General features: G+C 37.8%; 1 protein-coding gene across 23 annotated transcripts in view; it reads left to right on the top strand.

Annotated features, from left to right (window-relative positions):
- Positions 1–10,004, top strand: part of ASB15 (ankyrin repeat and SOCS box containing 15) — a 57,359-nt gene extending 47,355 nt beyond the window's left edge. For 20 of the 23 annotated variants that reach the window (XM_043966054.1, XM_043966065.1, XM_043966061.1 and 17 more), the window contains 4 exons: positions 185–755; positions 1,419–1,572; positions 6,829–7,034; positions 7,908–10,004. In XM_043966054.1, the coding sequence (XP_043821989.1) occupies positions 185–755; positions 1,419–1,572; positions 6,829–7,001 (898 nt within the window). In that variant the 3' untranslated portion in view covers positions 7,002–7,034; positions 7,908–10,004. Of the gene's footprint in view, positions 1–184; positions 756–1,418; positions 1,573–6,828; positions 7,035–7,907 lie in introns of those variants that run through there. The other 3 variants (XM_043966075.1, XM_043966072.1, XM_043966074.1) reach the window with 3 other exon arrangements.
- Positions 10,005–15,672: the final 5,668 nt, after the last annotated feature.

Genomic DNA, 15,672 nt, shown 5'->3' with positions numbered 1-15,672 from the left:
AAAAATAAAACTGGGATATTTTAGAATAGGAAGGTAAAAAGTTAGCAGTTATTAGGAGGACTGTATATATAGGGATAAGATGTTTTGTATCAAAACCTGTTTAGAAAGAAAAAAAGATTTAATGAGGAAGTTTTTTTTTTCTTTTGTCATTTCTGCAGCATGGATATTTGAAACTCTTTTTCAGGGCTCTGAAATTCCTCATCCCAGTAACATCCAAAAATGCAATACAGAAAAGTGGGTTAACCCCCATTCATTCAGCAGCTGAAGGCCAAAATGTTCAGTGTCTGGAATTACTCATTGAAAATGATTTTGATGTCAATAGTCCCCTGGCTGACCACATTTCTGAGAACTATGATGATGGAAGGAAAACTGCACTGTATTTTGCGGTTTCCAATAATGACATCCGCTGTACCGAGGTTCTATTGGCTGCAGGTGCAGACCCAAACCAAGATCCCCTGAACTGTCTCCTTGTGGCAGTGAGAGCTGGCAATTATGAAATTGTCAGACTGCTTCTCTCCCATGGAGCAAATGTCAATTGTTACTTCATGCATGTGAATGACACCAGGTTCCCCAGTGCCATTCAATATGCTTTGAATGATGAGGCAATGCTTAGACTGTTGCTGAATAATGGCTATCAAGTGGAGATGTGCTTTGATTGCATGCACGGGGATATCTTTGGAAATTCTTTTGTGTGGTCTGAGATTGAAGAAGATGTTCTACCAGGATGGACTTCTTGTGTAATAAAAGATAACCCGGTAAGTTACTGCCCTTTTTTCTTTAAGTTTTGTTATAATCTTCCCTTACTCACTTATCAGCTTTGTAATGTTGTATATAGAGAGCTTCCAGGAGCATGTGTGCACGCATACATATAACCACACATCAAGAAAACAGTAGCTCTGATGGTATTTCTATTGCTTGAATACTCCTATCAAATACCTGTAATAATACATGAAATAGATGGCATAAAGTTCCAATTTACCTTTTGAATTAGAGTTGAGTCAAACTGAGTGTAGAAGAATTGGAAAATATCTAAGAATGTAGAGTTCAGGTTATTGGATGGGAGACTGATGAAAGGAAGAAGCAAGCATTTTTCTACCAGTTATGACTGAACACTATCATTTCAGACCTGGTCATATTTCTCTGAGTTAATAGTTTCAGAAAAACAAGAATATATTTTCCAGTTATTTTTATTTTATCATGAGGAAGATCCGACAACTATACTTAGAGATGAAAGAACCCATTTCTTGGGACCTTGGTTTTCTGCAAAGAGTGTGGGGTAGGAGAGTTCTTTAGTAACTTCATTATAAACAAGCCACTATTATATATATATATATATATATATATATGTGTGTGTGTGTGTGTGTGTGTGTGTGTGTGTGACTTTCAAAATATTAATCTATATATTTTAATTTTTTCAGTTCTGCGAATTTATTACAGTTCCCTGGATGAAGCATTTGGTGGGTAGTGTTATACGTATTTTAATAGATTATATGGATTATGTTCCCCTATGTGAAAAACTAAAGTCTACACTAGAAGTGCAGAAAGAATGGCCTGAAATTCGTCAAATATTAGGTAAAAATAAAAATTTGTGACTAAGTAAAGATTTTACATGTTTTAACTCAATCTGGACTTATTTTCATAGCATCTTTTTTTATTTTTATTTTTGGCAGGGCATTGTGACTTGCCCAGGGTCACACAGCTAGTGAGTTTCAAGTGTTTGAGGTCAGATTTGAACTCAGGTCCTCCTGAATCCAGGGCTAGTGCTTTATCCATTGTACCACCTAGCTGCCCCAGTATCATAGCATCTTAATGCTTTCCTTTATAGATAAAAATGCAAAGCTGAAAAAATGAGCTATTTTAAAACATGTTCCTGTGCTCTTATTGGTTTTAACATCTCTCTTGATATATGAAGTTCTCTGATATTTTTTCCAACTGTCTAATAGATATAATTAAGAAGTTCCCTGTAAGACTTTATCAAAAACTTGGTTTCTAAAAGCTGTGACCCTGAGACTCAAGAATCTTGACTTCTAGTTCAGTCTCTAAGGTCAATAGAAAATACTGTGACCTCAGGCAAGTAATTTGACCTCTCCTGGCCAGTTTCCTTATCTAAAAGGTGAAATAAATTTGGACTACATGATCTCTAAGGTCTCTTTCAGTTCTAAAGGCTATATGATATATACCATAAAGTCATCTGTCCTCTGTCACTGCTTTATTTATTAAGATTCTTCATCTTTGAATAAATTTTAAAATAAGCTTTTTGTACAAACAATAAACTTTCAAGGTTGTAGGATGAAAACTAGCACATAAGGTAGCATTGTAATAGTAAAGTATTTTTAAAACATCTTCATAAAAGATATATATTTAGTTATAAGAGAGCATGCTTCACAGTAGACTATAATTTGATCTTGGAAATGACAGGACCTTGCTTATACATTAGATAAATAGAAGAAAATGGCTTTAAATTTTTTGAAACTTGCTATTTTAAAAAATGGACAATGGAAAGATCGATGGTGTGGGGAAGCAGGTTGCATCGCATTGCCAATAGTGAATGACCTGCATGTAGGAAGTGGTAGGAAAACCATTAAGGACATGGCTGACCAAAAAAAAGAGGTGGCCATGTAGCAAGAATCAAGACTAATACATTGGCAGATCACATGGCACACTGGTATTTACAAAATAACAAAAGAACCAGATGGTAGCCATCAACTCACTGAGCAGATTCCTTTTTGGAGAATTCATGGAAAGATGTGGACAAGAATTATATTGGATGAGAGGGCATGGATAGGTCACAATCTGCTCCTGTGGAAGGAATTCTCAGGCTGATGAAATCACAGATCTGTTGAAATGCTGAAGTTGTGTTTCTTTTTTTAAATTTGAGGCTTTTTAGGTTAATAATATTTATTCTTTGTTTTAGCAATAAGTTAATAATATAATATATAGTAATGTAATATATGAATACAATAATCATAATAATAAGTTAATAATAAATATTCCTTGAATTTCACAACAGGGATAAAGGGATAAATTGTTCTTAGAGATGAAATAACCTATCATGCATCACACAGCTGCTCCATTTGAGCTAAAGTAATAAAATATGATCCCATTCCTGAAAGGTCATGCCCTAATCATTTAGGAACCTTAAAATGAAAATCAGAGCCTTGAGCTGAATCCAAACTGGCATCCAAACTGGTAGCAAAAATATGGGTGTTGTTAAGATTTTTGTAGTAGTCACAGATCCTGTTAAACCATTTAAACCTGAATTTGCAAAGTGAATGCAGAGGGTATATGTTTCTGACCAGCTAGAAAAGATCACAAACCAGCTAGAGATAAATATCTTTAGATTTTGAAGCACCCAGTGTAGCATAGAACCTTCCCACATGTAAGAGTGAGGGTAGATTGAATCAATATGTCATTTAGCCCACTCTACTTAGAATGCCAAGAATGCTATGCCCTGGTGCCTAAACCAGATAAAAACACTTTTTATTTGAATCAGTCAATCATAAATTTTAGACTAAGAGTACAAAAAGTGTTAATCTGGCCCAATACATGGCCCGTGAGCTAAGGATATTTTTTACACTTTTAAAATTAAGAAAAAGATATCTAAATATCTAAAAAACCATCCTTAGCTTTCAAGTGTTACAAAAACAGGCAGTGAACTGCATTTGACCCACCAACAGTAATTTTTTTTTGGTGAGGCAATTGAGGGTGATTTGCCCAGGGTCACACAGCTAGCAAGTGTCAAGTGTCCAAGGCCAGATTTGAACTCAGGTCCTCCTGTATTCAGGGCCAGTGCTTTATCCACTGCACCACCAAGCTGCGCCCCCCCCCCAGCAGTAATTTGACAATTCCTGTTCTCTATCATTAAAAAGACATCCTTCTGACCCCTAATGTCTACTCCTAGACTCTGAGGTGACAAGGAGCACTTAGGCTCTGGGGCCCCAACCTGCCAGTGTGAATAGGGGTTGGGAATGAAGCTTCCAGAGCAATTACTGCACATGCATGATCTCATTTGACCCTTAGAACAACCTTGTGAGGTAGGGAGGTCTACAGATGATGAAAGGTTTAGAAAAATTAAGTGATTTGCCTAAGAACACATAGCTAGTAAGTGGAAGAATTGGGACTACAGCCCAGGTCTCCTAACTTCTAGTATAGTGCTCTTTATTGATATAATTCTATGTGTTTGAATTCTTCTTGGTTGACTGAATCCACCATCAACTGATTCCCTCTCTTGAGATGAGAAGGCAGAAGAGGTGTCTTTATAACTAAAAGCAGAGCTTTAAGAATTTAAAAAGACAAATGTTCTAATATTGCTCTTATATTTTAATTAAATGATGTATATGCATTTAGCATAAAAGATTAAGGAATGATTTTAGCATAATTTACAATGCCAACCTGTCAGACCAAAAGAGTGTCAGTTCAAAATAAGATTATAGAATCTCAGAATTTGAGTTGGAAGGAACCCCAGCAACCATCTACTCCAACCTATAGCCAAAAAGAATACCCACTATAATATATCCAACAAGGATTTACTCACCTCTGCTTGAATGCCTCCAAGGATGGAGAACCTACCACTTGTTGAATTAGCCCATCCTACTTTTGTTAAGAAGTCTAATCCTTAGCAAGTTTTCCCCAACATCAATCCTAAAAGAGAGATCATTTTAATAGATTTAGTTCTTCAACATCTGTACAAAAATCCTACTCTGCTACCTCATCACAATATGGAGTAAACCCATGGTTCTTAAAAGTTACGTCAATGGAATTTGAGTTGTGGCAGAACCACATAATAAAGCTTCATGTACAGGTCGAACAACAGGTGAAATGACTGTAGGTAGGTTTGTTGTCTGAGGACTAACCCAGCTCAGGTCAGAAACTAAGTCTCATCACCAGAGACTTGGTTATCAGATGATGATTTTTTGTTCTTTTTGGGGCTACACCAACTCAGGTATCTATTAGTGGATATAGGGGTTGTCACTTCTATCGTTCAAGAGAGTTTTCAAGCCAATGGAATCATGGATCCTTCAACGATTTAAGTATTTCTTCAGCACCTCCACAGAAGATCTACTCGGTTGCCTCCACATGTCTTGGAGATAACAGTAGATTCCTGTGGGCATGTGCCATTGGAACATAAGCTCTGGCAGGCTGAGGAGAACTAGAGAGTCTCCCCATTAGAGGCCTGGCCTTCGACTATATAATTTGTTGTCTAAGGACCAACTTAGGTGTTAAGTTCAGAGAGAGGTTTATCACTAATAGGTTAGCAGCCAAGTGATAACTTTTTCAGCTCGTGAAAAGTATTTGCTGAAGCACCACAGCATTGCAATTTGCCTCAGTGGAATGGGCCTTCATACAGTCAAAATCTGAGTTTGAATATTGAAGTATTACTTCAACAACTTGTGAAAACTAGTCAATGCCAATAAGTGCACCTGGCCACTGGATGTCAGTGTTGTTCTATTTAAACATGACCAAATGGGTGTATCAGGGAACAAAGTAAAATTACAATATGCTAAAAGTAGAGGTAATGATTCTCTTCAGCAAGGGTATCAGCATCCTATATTCAAACCACTGGCAGACAGTGTTTCAATAAAATGCATAAGTTTGACTGTTAACAGGACATTTACAAAGTGGATGAGTTAAATCACTTTGGGTAAGATCACTGATTGTCCCAAACTTTGTGCTAATATGATTATTCTAATTGTAACAAATATATTTTGGAGGTTCTAGGCTTGGGATTTAGGTGTCATAGGGAACTCTTAGAAAGGAAACTATTTTTTTACCAAAATATATGATAGCTACCACTTATATAGCACTTCTATGTACCAGGCACTCTGCTAAGCACTTTAAAATTATTAATTCATTTGATCTTCACAACAACGTTGGGAAGTAGGTGCTATTATTATTATTATTATTATTATGTGAGACAATTGGGGTTAAGTGACTTGCCCAGGGTCCCCCAGCTAGTAAGTGTCAAGTGTCTGAGGCCGGATTCGAACTCAGGTCCTCCTGACTCCAGGGCCGGTGCTCTATCCACTGCACCACCTAGCTGCCCCAGTAGGTGCTATTATTATCCCCATTTTACAGATGAGGAAACTGAGGCAAACAAGTGACTTGTTCAAGATCACACAGCTAGTACGTATGTGAAGTCATAGACTCCTGATTCTAGGACCAGTACTCTATCCACTGTACCACCTAACTGGCTCTTCTTCTGCTCTACAATTTAAATTCTTAGAGAGGTCACTGAGTGGTAAAATTCTGGCGCAGAGTCATACAGCCACTTTGGGTTAGAAATGGGACTTGAGCATAGGTGTTCTTGACACTGATGCCAAACCCTCTATCTGCTAGCTATGCTGCCTTTATAAAAACACAGAAAGTCAAAATGGTAAAGTATGTTACCATCTGGGACTTCACCAAAGTAGGTTGATAGCAAATTTTTAGAAGAAATTGAAAATGCTACTGAGGTATAAATATGAGAGAAGCGTGAATTTGAATCTGATCCCACATTTGAAATGACACATAGGTCTAACAACTTCAAAGGGATGTGATAAACTTGAGGCAGAGGTTGCCTGTCCACTTAGGAAATGGGTAGGACAAAGACTACAGGAAATGTACAAATGTCATTCTCTAGTAGGCCCTAAAAAAAAAAGTAGAAAACCATAGTTAACATTTTGAACATATTCTTCCTTTAGCAATCTGTCAGAATACTTTGATGAATAAGAAATGTGATTTTGGTAATAAATATGTTTGTTCCCAAAATTCATATCCATTTTATTCTGCAACAGAGAGTCAGTCTTATCATGGTCTGTTTGATAATACGTTTTCCCCCCCTTTTTTTAGAGAACCCTTGCTCATTAATGCATTTGTGTCGCCTACGAATTCGAAGACTCATGGGCCTAAAGAGACTGTGCAAACCAGAATTTATAGAGAAACTTCCTCTACCTACTATCTTAAGAGAATATATCTTGTTTAAAGAATATGACCTATATGGACAAGAATTGGGGTTATCATGATTCCTAAGGAATTTTAAAAATCATTCTTTCCACGTATGTCATTGGAATTATTTAGCACACTTAAGTATATTTAAAATCCTATAATAATTCTGTTAAGCAGAAGTTTTTTTTTTCTTTTGTGAGAATGTCTCTTGTAGCTCAAAATGCCATTTGATTTAGACTTTTAAAGTTACCTTATATCTCTTACTTTGATGTCTTCTGAAGATCTGACAGGAAGAGTCATTGATCTCATGGAGAAATGATTACTCCTAGTTCATTCATCTCGTTAGGCATGGTCACTGACTTATCCCCATTTACTTGTTTAATCTACCCAAGGTTGCTGCTTTGTCTCAGTAGTATTAACTGTAAAAGTGTTCTTCTATAACTTCATTTTTTATTAGACATTTGTTCCAATCCATAATTACCCTTTGATTTGTATGTTCCCCAAAGAAAAAAATTAAGAAAATATGATTTTTAAACTCCCTCATTTCCTTATAACATAAACTGGATTGCTTGGCTTGAACTGTAACAAATCATGTATTTTATTTTATGATCTTATTGTAAGATGTTGACAAATACTGATTAAGCTGCGTTGATTTCTATTAATGCAATTCTAAAAGAAAAAAAAGCAATCATGAAGATGTTAGCTTGAGACAAGGCATTTCAAGATATGGAACTAGTTCTAATGAAGCTTTGGCATTTTCTTCTTTTTAATTGATTTCTGGGTAAATTAACTAAAAGAAATATCAGATTCCAAACATTTGAGCTAACTCAACATGTTGTAGGCTGACATTAAAGAAACTCTCTTGATATTCATGGAGGAGAAAAAATATGCCCTCCATAATTGAAGCAATCACTAACATCCAGAAGAGATTTGATCTTCCTCCCACCAGACTGAATTTTATTAGTTGTGTTTTTGTTTTCCAGGGGGCTCAGTAAGAAGGGGGAGGAGGTGTTTCTAATACATTAACTGGGATACAAGAACAGCTGCACCCACTGATGAGACTTAGAAGAAAGCTAATACAACCCTGATTCTGCAACCTCATTACGACAAGCTTCTGGATGCTGTCTTTTATAAGACTGAGATCTCCGATGCTGTTTTGTTCACGATGGGATCTGCTTAGCATTATACAGGAGGTCTGGATATCATTGAGTAGCTTCTGAACATAAAATCAATTCTGGTTTTCAGTGTGCGCTCTTAAAATGATCTCTCTTATCTGGTTTAAAGTCAATTCAATCAGTCTCATGATGTAAAATGTCTTCTGAAGAAAACAATGTAAAGAGCCAAATGATATTTTCAGGTTTTAGAACTAATAAAAAGTTGAAATTATGTATACACATTGTAATTTTACAACAGATATTAGGAAGACATTTCCTATTGGTGCTTTATAGTAATACATATTGCACCACTTACAATAATGGGGACAGTGTGTAAGAATCAGAAAGAATGGAAACTCCATGGAAGAAAATTAATACTTATATAAGTGTGCCTTTGCAACTTATGAACAGTTAAATGTGAAAATATAATGTAACTATTACATATCCAGAAAATTGTTTTGTTACTACAACCCTTGACACAAAGATCATCCTTGTGTTTTTTCTTTGCCATTGACTTTTTCACAAGTTGGCCCTGGACTTGGAGTCAGGAAGACATTGTCCAAATCTTGCTTTAGCAACTAATAAGCTTTGTGACCCAGGTCAAATACATTTAACCACTCTGTCCTCATCTTTAAAGTAAAGGAATTAGACTCAATGACCTCTAAGATCTTTCTAGTTCTATACCTATGAACCAAAATTGCATCTCTGGAATTGGGACCTACCAGTGTCACAACCTCCTTGGGACACATTTTTTTTAATTAAAGCATTTTGTTTGAATACAACTGACACTTTTTTTTTTTTTTTTGCGGGGCAATGGGGGTTAAGTGACTTGCCCAGGGTCACACAGCTAGTAAGTGTCAAGTGTCTGAGGCCAGATTTGAACTCGGGTCCTCCTGAATCCAGGGCCGGTGCTTTATCCACTGCGCCACCTAGCCGCCCCACAACAGACACTTCTAAGACAAGCATTACCACAAAGTAAAATTTCCCCATACGGTTCAATCCAACAAACATTTATCAAGTCCCTACTTTATGTAAGGCACCATGCTAGTTGCTGGAGATAGAAAGACAAAAATGAAGCAATCCCTGGCCTCCTAGAATTTGCATTCTCCCAGAGAGAAACACCATTTATGCAAACATTATGAATTATTTTCTAGAGGGAGAAAGCATTAATGGCTGGGGGGATCAGGATAGGCTTTCTGTGAGCTGACCCTTGAAAGAAGCTACAGATTCTAAGAAATGAAGGTAAGGGAATACATTCCTGTCCCCAAGACTGTCCTATAGTTATTGGGTCTGATAGTCCCCATGGCCTTCAACTCTTACAGTTTCCTGATTGCTAAAATAAAGGAAGGCTGTGTGCTTTATCTTTAGTAGCTTAGTACCAGCATTATAGGACAGCTCAGAAGCACAGCGGATGGAGGGCCATGCCTGGAGATGGGAAGACTCATCTTCCTGAATTCAAATCTGGCCTCAGACTCTTACTAGCTGTGCGACCCTGGACAAGTCACTTAATCATGTTTGCCTCAGTTTCCTCATCTGTAAAATGAGTTGGAGAAGGAAATGGCAAACCACTCCAATATCTTTTCCAAGCAAACTCCCAAAAGAGGTTACAGAGTCAGACATGATTGAAAACTACTGAACAACAGCACCTGTATTGTAAGTTGTATTTGACTTGAGCTGTGTTACCTTTTGTTACTGTCTTTATTTGCATTGCTGTAGGCATTGTATGTACTGGTTGTCTTTGCTTTCTTTATTCTTAAATCCCTGCTGAGTTTCCAAAGCTGTAACATACTTGGGACATGCAGGACTCATGCAGACATAAACGAGATTTCTTCCTGTGTATTAGTAACAGACCTGCATGACTCTGTGACACCAACTAGTGTGTGGATATAGTTGGGTTTTACAGTATTATTAAAAATTCTGCCAAAATTACAAACAGATTCTCACAGTTATACAAAACTACTTAAGAGATTGTTGGTTGTGTAGAACAGTAGCCTGTAGTTATCCCTAGCTTATTGAATAAGCCCCATTCCTTTGATTTGACACTCACAATCCTGATCAAACAACTTTTGGCCATAAAAGAAGAATCAAATTATGTAAGGGAGAGGCTAGTTCAGAGAAATAAACTTTTGTTTGCTCTTGGAAACCTTTCAAGTATCTGTAGTGAATATAAAAGAAGGCTGATAACTGGTTGTTTTCTGGTGGAGTTTGAGTCTAGTAATTTGAGTCTAAGAAATGGGAACTCCTGAATTCTAATCCTGGCTTTGTCACTGACTCCACTAGAGGCCTATTACTGCTTACTTGGCTTTTAGGATTCACATTCCGGTCAGCAGAGAGAGGAGACCAGCATTAAATCTTGTATTGGAAACCAGCTTTATTGTGACAATCCCAGGCTCCCCAGACATCGTTTAAGATAAAACTCCTTGGAAGAAGATATAAATATTGGTGCCAGTGTGGATTATGTTGGAGATGCAAGAGCTACTAAATGTTTTATGTAATCTGTGACCCTTTGATATGGGACATATGATATAGGCATTCAGGCCTTGCTGTTTGGGACAAAACAGAATCCTATTTCTGGGAGTTTGGGCTCCATTGAGCAAAATGTAACTGGAGAACTATATGAAATGGTAAAGAATCAATGTTATTGAATATACTGAATATGTAGTTATTTTTTCTGGCCATTATACATTAGTCTAAGAAAATACAAGACTTGGGGTCACTACCCCTGTGTTCCATTTCTGACTGCCACTTACCTGCTGTGTGACCTATACAGGCCATTTAAGTCATCTAAGCGTTAATTTCCTCAACTATAAAGTGAAGGTAATATTTGAAAAGTCCATTCAATGATGCTATTTTGAGTAAAGTACATTATATATAGTAAAATATAAATGTGAGATAGTATTATGTCTTAGAAGCCAAGAATCATAAGAACACTATAGATTTAGAGCTGGTAGAGATCTTTGATATTCTCTAGTCCAACTGCCTCATTTTACAAATGAAGAAACTGAGGTCCAGAAATATGACATAGGAGGCAATAAGTATCAGAACTTGAGATCCAAATCCATTTCCTCTGACTCCAAATCTAATAGGGGTTTAAAAATTAATAATAATAATAATAATAAAGAGGCAATGTAGTATGGTGGATAGCAAGACTATAAGTTGCCAAGCAGATACTGATATACATCAACAGAGCGGGGGGTGTCCTCACCAGGAGTTCTATCCATCAATGAAATTATAAGTCTAGACAAAAACAAATAATATCAGTGATGATGGTTATAACAATAATAATAACTGCTGATGTTTATAAAAGAAGGGTATTATCATGTTGGACTTGCAGTTAGGAAAATTTGGATTTGAGTCCTGTCTCACACGCTACCCAGGTATGCTGGGGTAGATCACTTAACCATCCTCAGTCTCAGTTCCCTCATCTATCAAATGGGGATAATAATAGCATCCTCCATTACAGGATTGTCACGAGGATCAAATGAGTTTGTGAATCACTTTGCAAACTTTAAAGTTTGAAAAGCATCACAGATTGTTAGAGTTGAAAAATAACTCAGATCTGACCTCTATATCGCTCCCAACAAAGAGTCATCCAACCTATGCTCAGAGACATCAGGTGAGGAGGAACCTACTACCTCCTGAATCTGGTACACTTTGGGATAACTAATACTCCTAAGTCTTCTTTGCTTGAGTCTAGAGACTCCTGGTTCTTTCTATGAATCCTCATGTGGCATAAACTTAAAGCCCTTCAAGATCCATGTCACTTTCCTCTGGATTTTCTCCAGCCTATCCTTTCTAAAAGACGGTTGCCAGAACTGAACCCAATATTATATGTTCAGTCATTTGGAGTTATCTTGGCAGATACTGGAGTGATTTGACATTTCCTTCTCCAACTCATTTTACAGATGAGACAACTGAGGCAAACCAGATTAAGTGACTTGCCCAGGGTGACACAGCTAGTAAGCATCTGAGGCCAGATTGGAACTCGGGAAGAAGAATCTTCCTAACTCCAGGTCTGGTGCCCTATGCACTATGGTGCCCCCTAGCTGTCTCACTATATTCTAATTATGTGATAATCAGAATCATAGGGTAGAACTATAACTTCCAGTATTCTCAATATTATGCCTCTTTTGAAGGATCATAAAATCACATTAGATTTTTCACTTGCCATATAATACTCTTGACTCATAAATATTAAGCCTGCAGTCAGTATGAGCTATTATTGTAGTTATTACTACAAGTTGAATGATAGACAATTTTAGTGGTTCTACCACTTTCACTAAGGCAGCTAGAGGCAAATTAGATAGAGTGCTGGACTTAAAGTTGGGAAAGCCTGCTTTCAAATCAGCCTCATGTGCTTACTAATTGTGTGACCTAAGGCAAATCCCTTAACCTCCCTCAACCTCAGTTCCTCCATCTATAAAATGGGCATAGTAATAGGACCAGCCTCCTAGGGCCTTTGTGAAGATCAGATGAGATAACTTATGTAAAATGCTTTGTAAATCTTAAAGCACTATACAAGGTTAGCTACCACTGCTATTTGAGGAATAACAAAAATCTGTTTAGAGCAAATCTGTAGATTTGTATAAACTTTGGAAGCAGCTGTTTCTGACTTTAGTGAACTCCCTGCCCCAAAATGAACCCCAGATAACTAGAGGAAATTGATCCCCAGGCAATCACTGCCTTAGTTTACCACCAATTTAAACCTAGTCTTCAGCTTCTCCTGCGTCCATCAAGCCAAAACTGACCTGAGGACTGCATGAGATTCATAAATGGTAAACAATAGAACTGAGACTTTGAACCACAATGGCTGGGTTAGAGATAGCCTTCTCTATAGGCAGAGTAGATGACTGACTGCCTCACTAGTATGATTTCAGGTCACAGAAAAGTCTTCTTCCTCATAATACTACCTGATCCAACTATTCCATACAGCCAGAAATTCTCTGAAGAGGGGACAAAGCCTTTTATTCTGCAATTCAAGATGAGGCACCAAGAGAAAGGTACTAGGGATCCAGGTACAAAGGCCTGGTATCAGATCCTTTCCTAGAATAAATTTTAATAATGGGAGGGGAGGGAGACTAATGAGGGTGTTAATTGTCTAGAATGGTGAGGCTGGAAGTCCCAGATAGACTCTCTGTCTGGAGCTAAACTTAATCCTACTTAGGAATGAATTATGGAATTTCAGGGCTTTAAAGAACTGTGAAAAGGCATTTATTCCATCATCCTGTCTCTTGGCAAGATTTTACTTAACTCTCTGGTGAACTGATTTTGTGTTCATCCAGGATGGAAGGAAAATGTCCCTTACTGACATGTGATCCCATGTTTACAACATTGCCTGGTAGCCCAACTGAACAATGAAATCAGTTGGCACAGAGAAAAGCAGAGTCCTTCCTTCATATGTCTGCAACACATGATTTATCCCATTGGGTCTGTTGATAACACCATTAAAAATGGGTGATGACTCATAATTTTCAAGGACAGCATAGAGCAAGCTGCCTCTACCAATCCTTTTGGCCCCTAAATCTAAGCAAATATACCTGGTTCCACTAGTCTCTGTGTTACTTTCTGACTTTCCAGGTATTTTTTAGTTATTTGTGACTTATTTTTGTGATTATTTTTCTTAATATATGTAATTTACAGAGCAAAAACTAAGAGCCTTTCGTGTCTCTTAGCATAAGCGTAAGCTTCCCCCCCCCCCCTTGCCCCATCCCCAATGGAGCATATACACTAATGGGATAAATCCTTTGTTGGCCCAGGTCTGCTTTCTAGGGAGGTGAAGAAAGGAGCAAAGAAGGAGCAGGGAGTAAGGAAGGCATTTCGGAGATTGGAGTCAAGGGCAAAAAGCTGAAGAGATGAACATTCAGAAGATTGTCGGGGCAAAACAGCATAGAGGATTATGAGAGCAAAGAGAATCATATGAGAACTACAAGGTTGAGGGCTAATAGGGCAGTTCCACTGACTTCCATTATAAAAATGGAAATGTGAACTTATGTTTTAAAAAAAGGAAGCAAAGAAATGAAGGAAGGAAGGAAGGAACAAGGAGGGAGGGAAGGAAGGAGGAATGGAAGGAAAGAGAGGAGGAAAACATTGCAGACATTAAAGCACTATATGTAAGGGAAGGGGGAATGAAGTAAGCATTTATTAATACCTATTATGTTCCAACCACTGTGGTTGGTGCACAATATTACTTCATTTGTTCCTCACAACAACCCTGGGAGGAAGGTGCTATTATGATCTATATTTTACAGTTGAGAAAACTGAAGCAGATTGAAGTTAAGTGGTTTGTCCAGGGTCACAAAACTAGTAAGTATCTGAGACTGAGTTTGAACTCAGACCTCCCTGACACCAGGCCCAGCATTCTATCCACTGTACCATTGTGATTAATATTTATTTCATTCTATGATATTCTTTTTTAAAAATTGATACGTTTTGTTTAAACACAACAGGTTTTCCCCTGAACTTCCTCCCCCCACACAAGAATATGAATGTTTCCCCAGAAAAGAAATAAGAAAAACAGATCATCTTTATTAACAGAAAGAAGCATATCCTTTAACTTTGGGAGTATGGTAGCATTAATATCGACTATTATAATTAACCAATTTTATTTCTTCTTCATGTGGAATTTATATTATTTTAGTCATTACCTTCATTGTTCTTTTAGCTGTTTTCTTGCACTTTGAAAAAGAGGAAGTTTGGCAAAATGAATAGAGAGCTGGTCTTGAATCCAAGAAGATCCGAGTTCAAGTCCTATCTTTGATACATACTGGTCGTGTGACCTAAGCAACTCTCCAAAAATTCAAATTGCAAAGAAGGTGCCACCCTGCTTTGGTAGAGCGAGTTTGCTCACCTGGGAATCACCTCATACCAATGAAATGACAGGTTTGGTTCCTATTTCTGTAACAATGAATAAGGGTCTTCCCATGGTTCTCTAAATTCTTCATATCTGTTATTCTGTACAAGAAAGTACTCTTTGATTACATTTGTAAACCATAATTTGTTCACCCATTCCCCAGTTTTTCCCACCTTTCAAAAATAATGTTGTTGTGTATCTCTGTCCCTCTGCCATGTGCAGCTCTGTGTTTTGGGTTGTCCCTGCTCACCTGGAAGCTCAAAGACCCAAGAGAACCGAAGGAATAGAGGGCTGGGAGGCAGCTTTCAAGCATCAGAAACAGGAACTTCAGGAATCAAGGTCAGACACAGGGGCTAGAGGAGGCGAGATGGCCAACGTGTGCCCTGCCCTTGGGTACCCTTCCCTGGGTCCGTGAGCAATAAACTAGTGAAGGCTGGATTGTTCAGCAGGCAATCCCTGTCGGTGATAGGACCCCGAGAGCAGTGACCTTCGGAAGTTCCAACTCATACTGGATACTCGGTTCCATATTCTATTCTGAGAGGCCTTAATCTTTGCCTAAAGCCTGGCTCTGCTGGCAGTATGAGTCACCTAACAAGTCGGAAATATGTTGTATTGTCTGAGCTCCTTTGCCCACTAGCGGAGAATGGGAGACTAAACAAATTCAAATTGTGCTTTTCCTAGAATTCTTGGGTTCCCACCCAGTACTGAATACCGTGGGAACTGCAGTGCTCTGGGAGAAGCTAT

Source organism: Dromiciops gliroides, chromosome 5 (genome assembly GCF_019393635.1).
Source record: "Dromiciops gliroides isolate mDroGli1 chromosome 5, mDroGli1.pri, whole genome shotgun sequence".
Classification (NCBI taxonomy): Eukaryota; Metazoa; Chordata; class Mammalia; order Microbiotheria; family Microbiotheriidae; genus Dromiciops; species Dromiciops gliroides.
The sequence above is the reverse complement of the archived record's forward strand: the minus strand, read 5'-3'. Positions and strand labels throughout refer to the sequence as shown.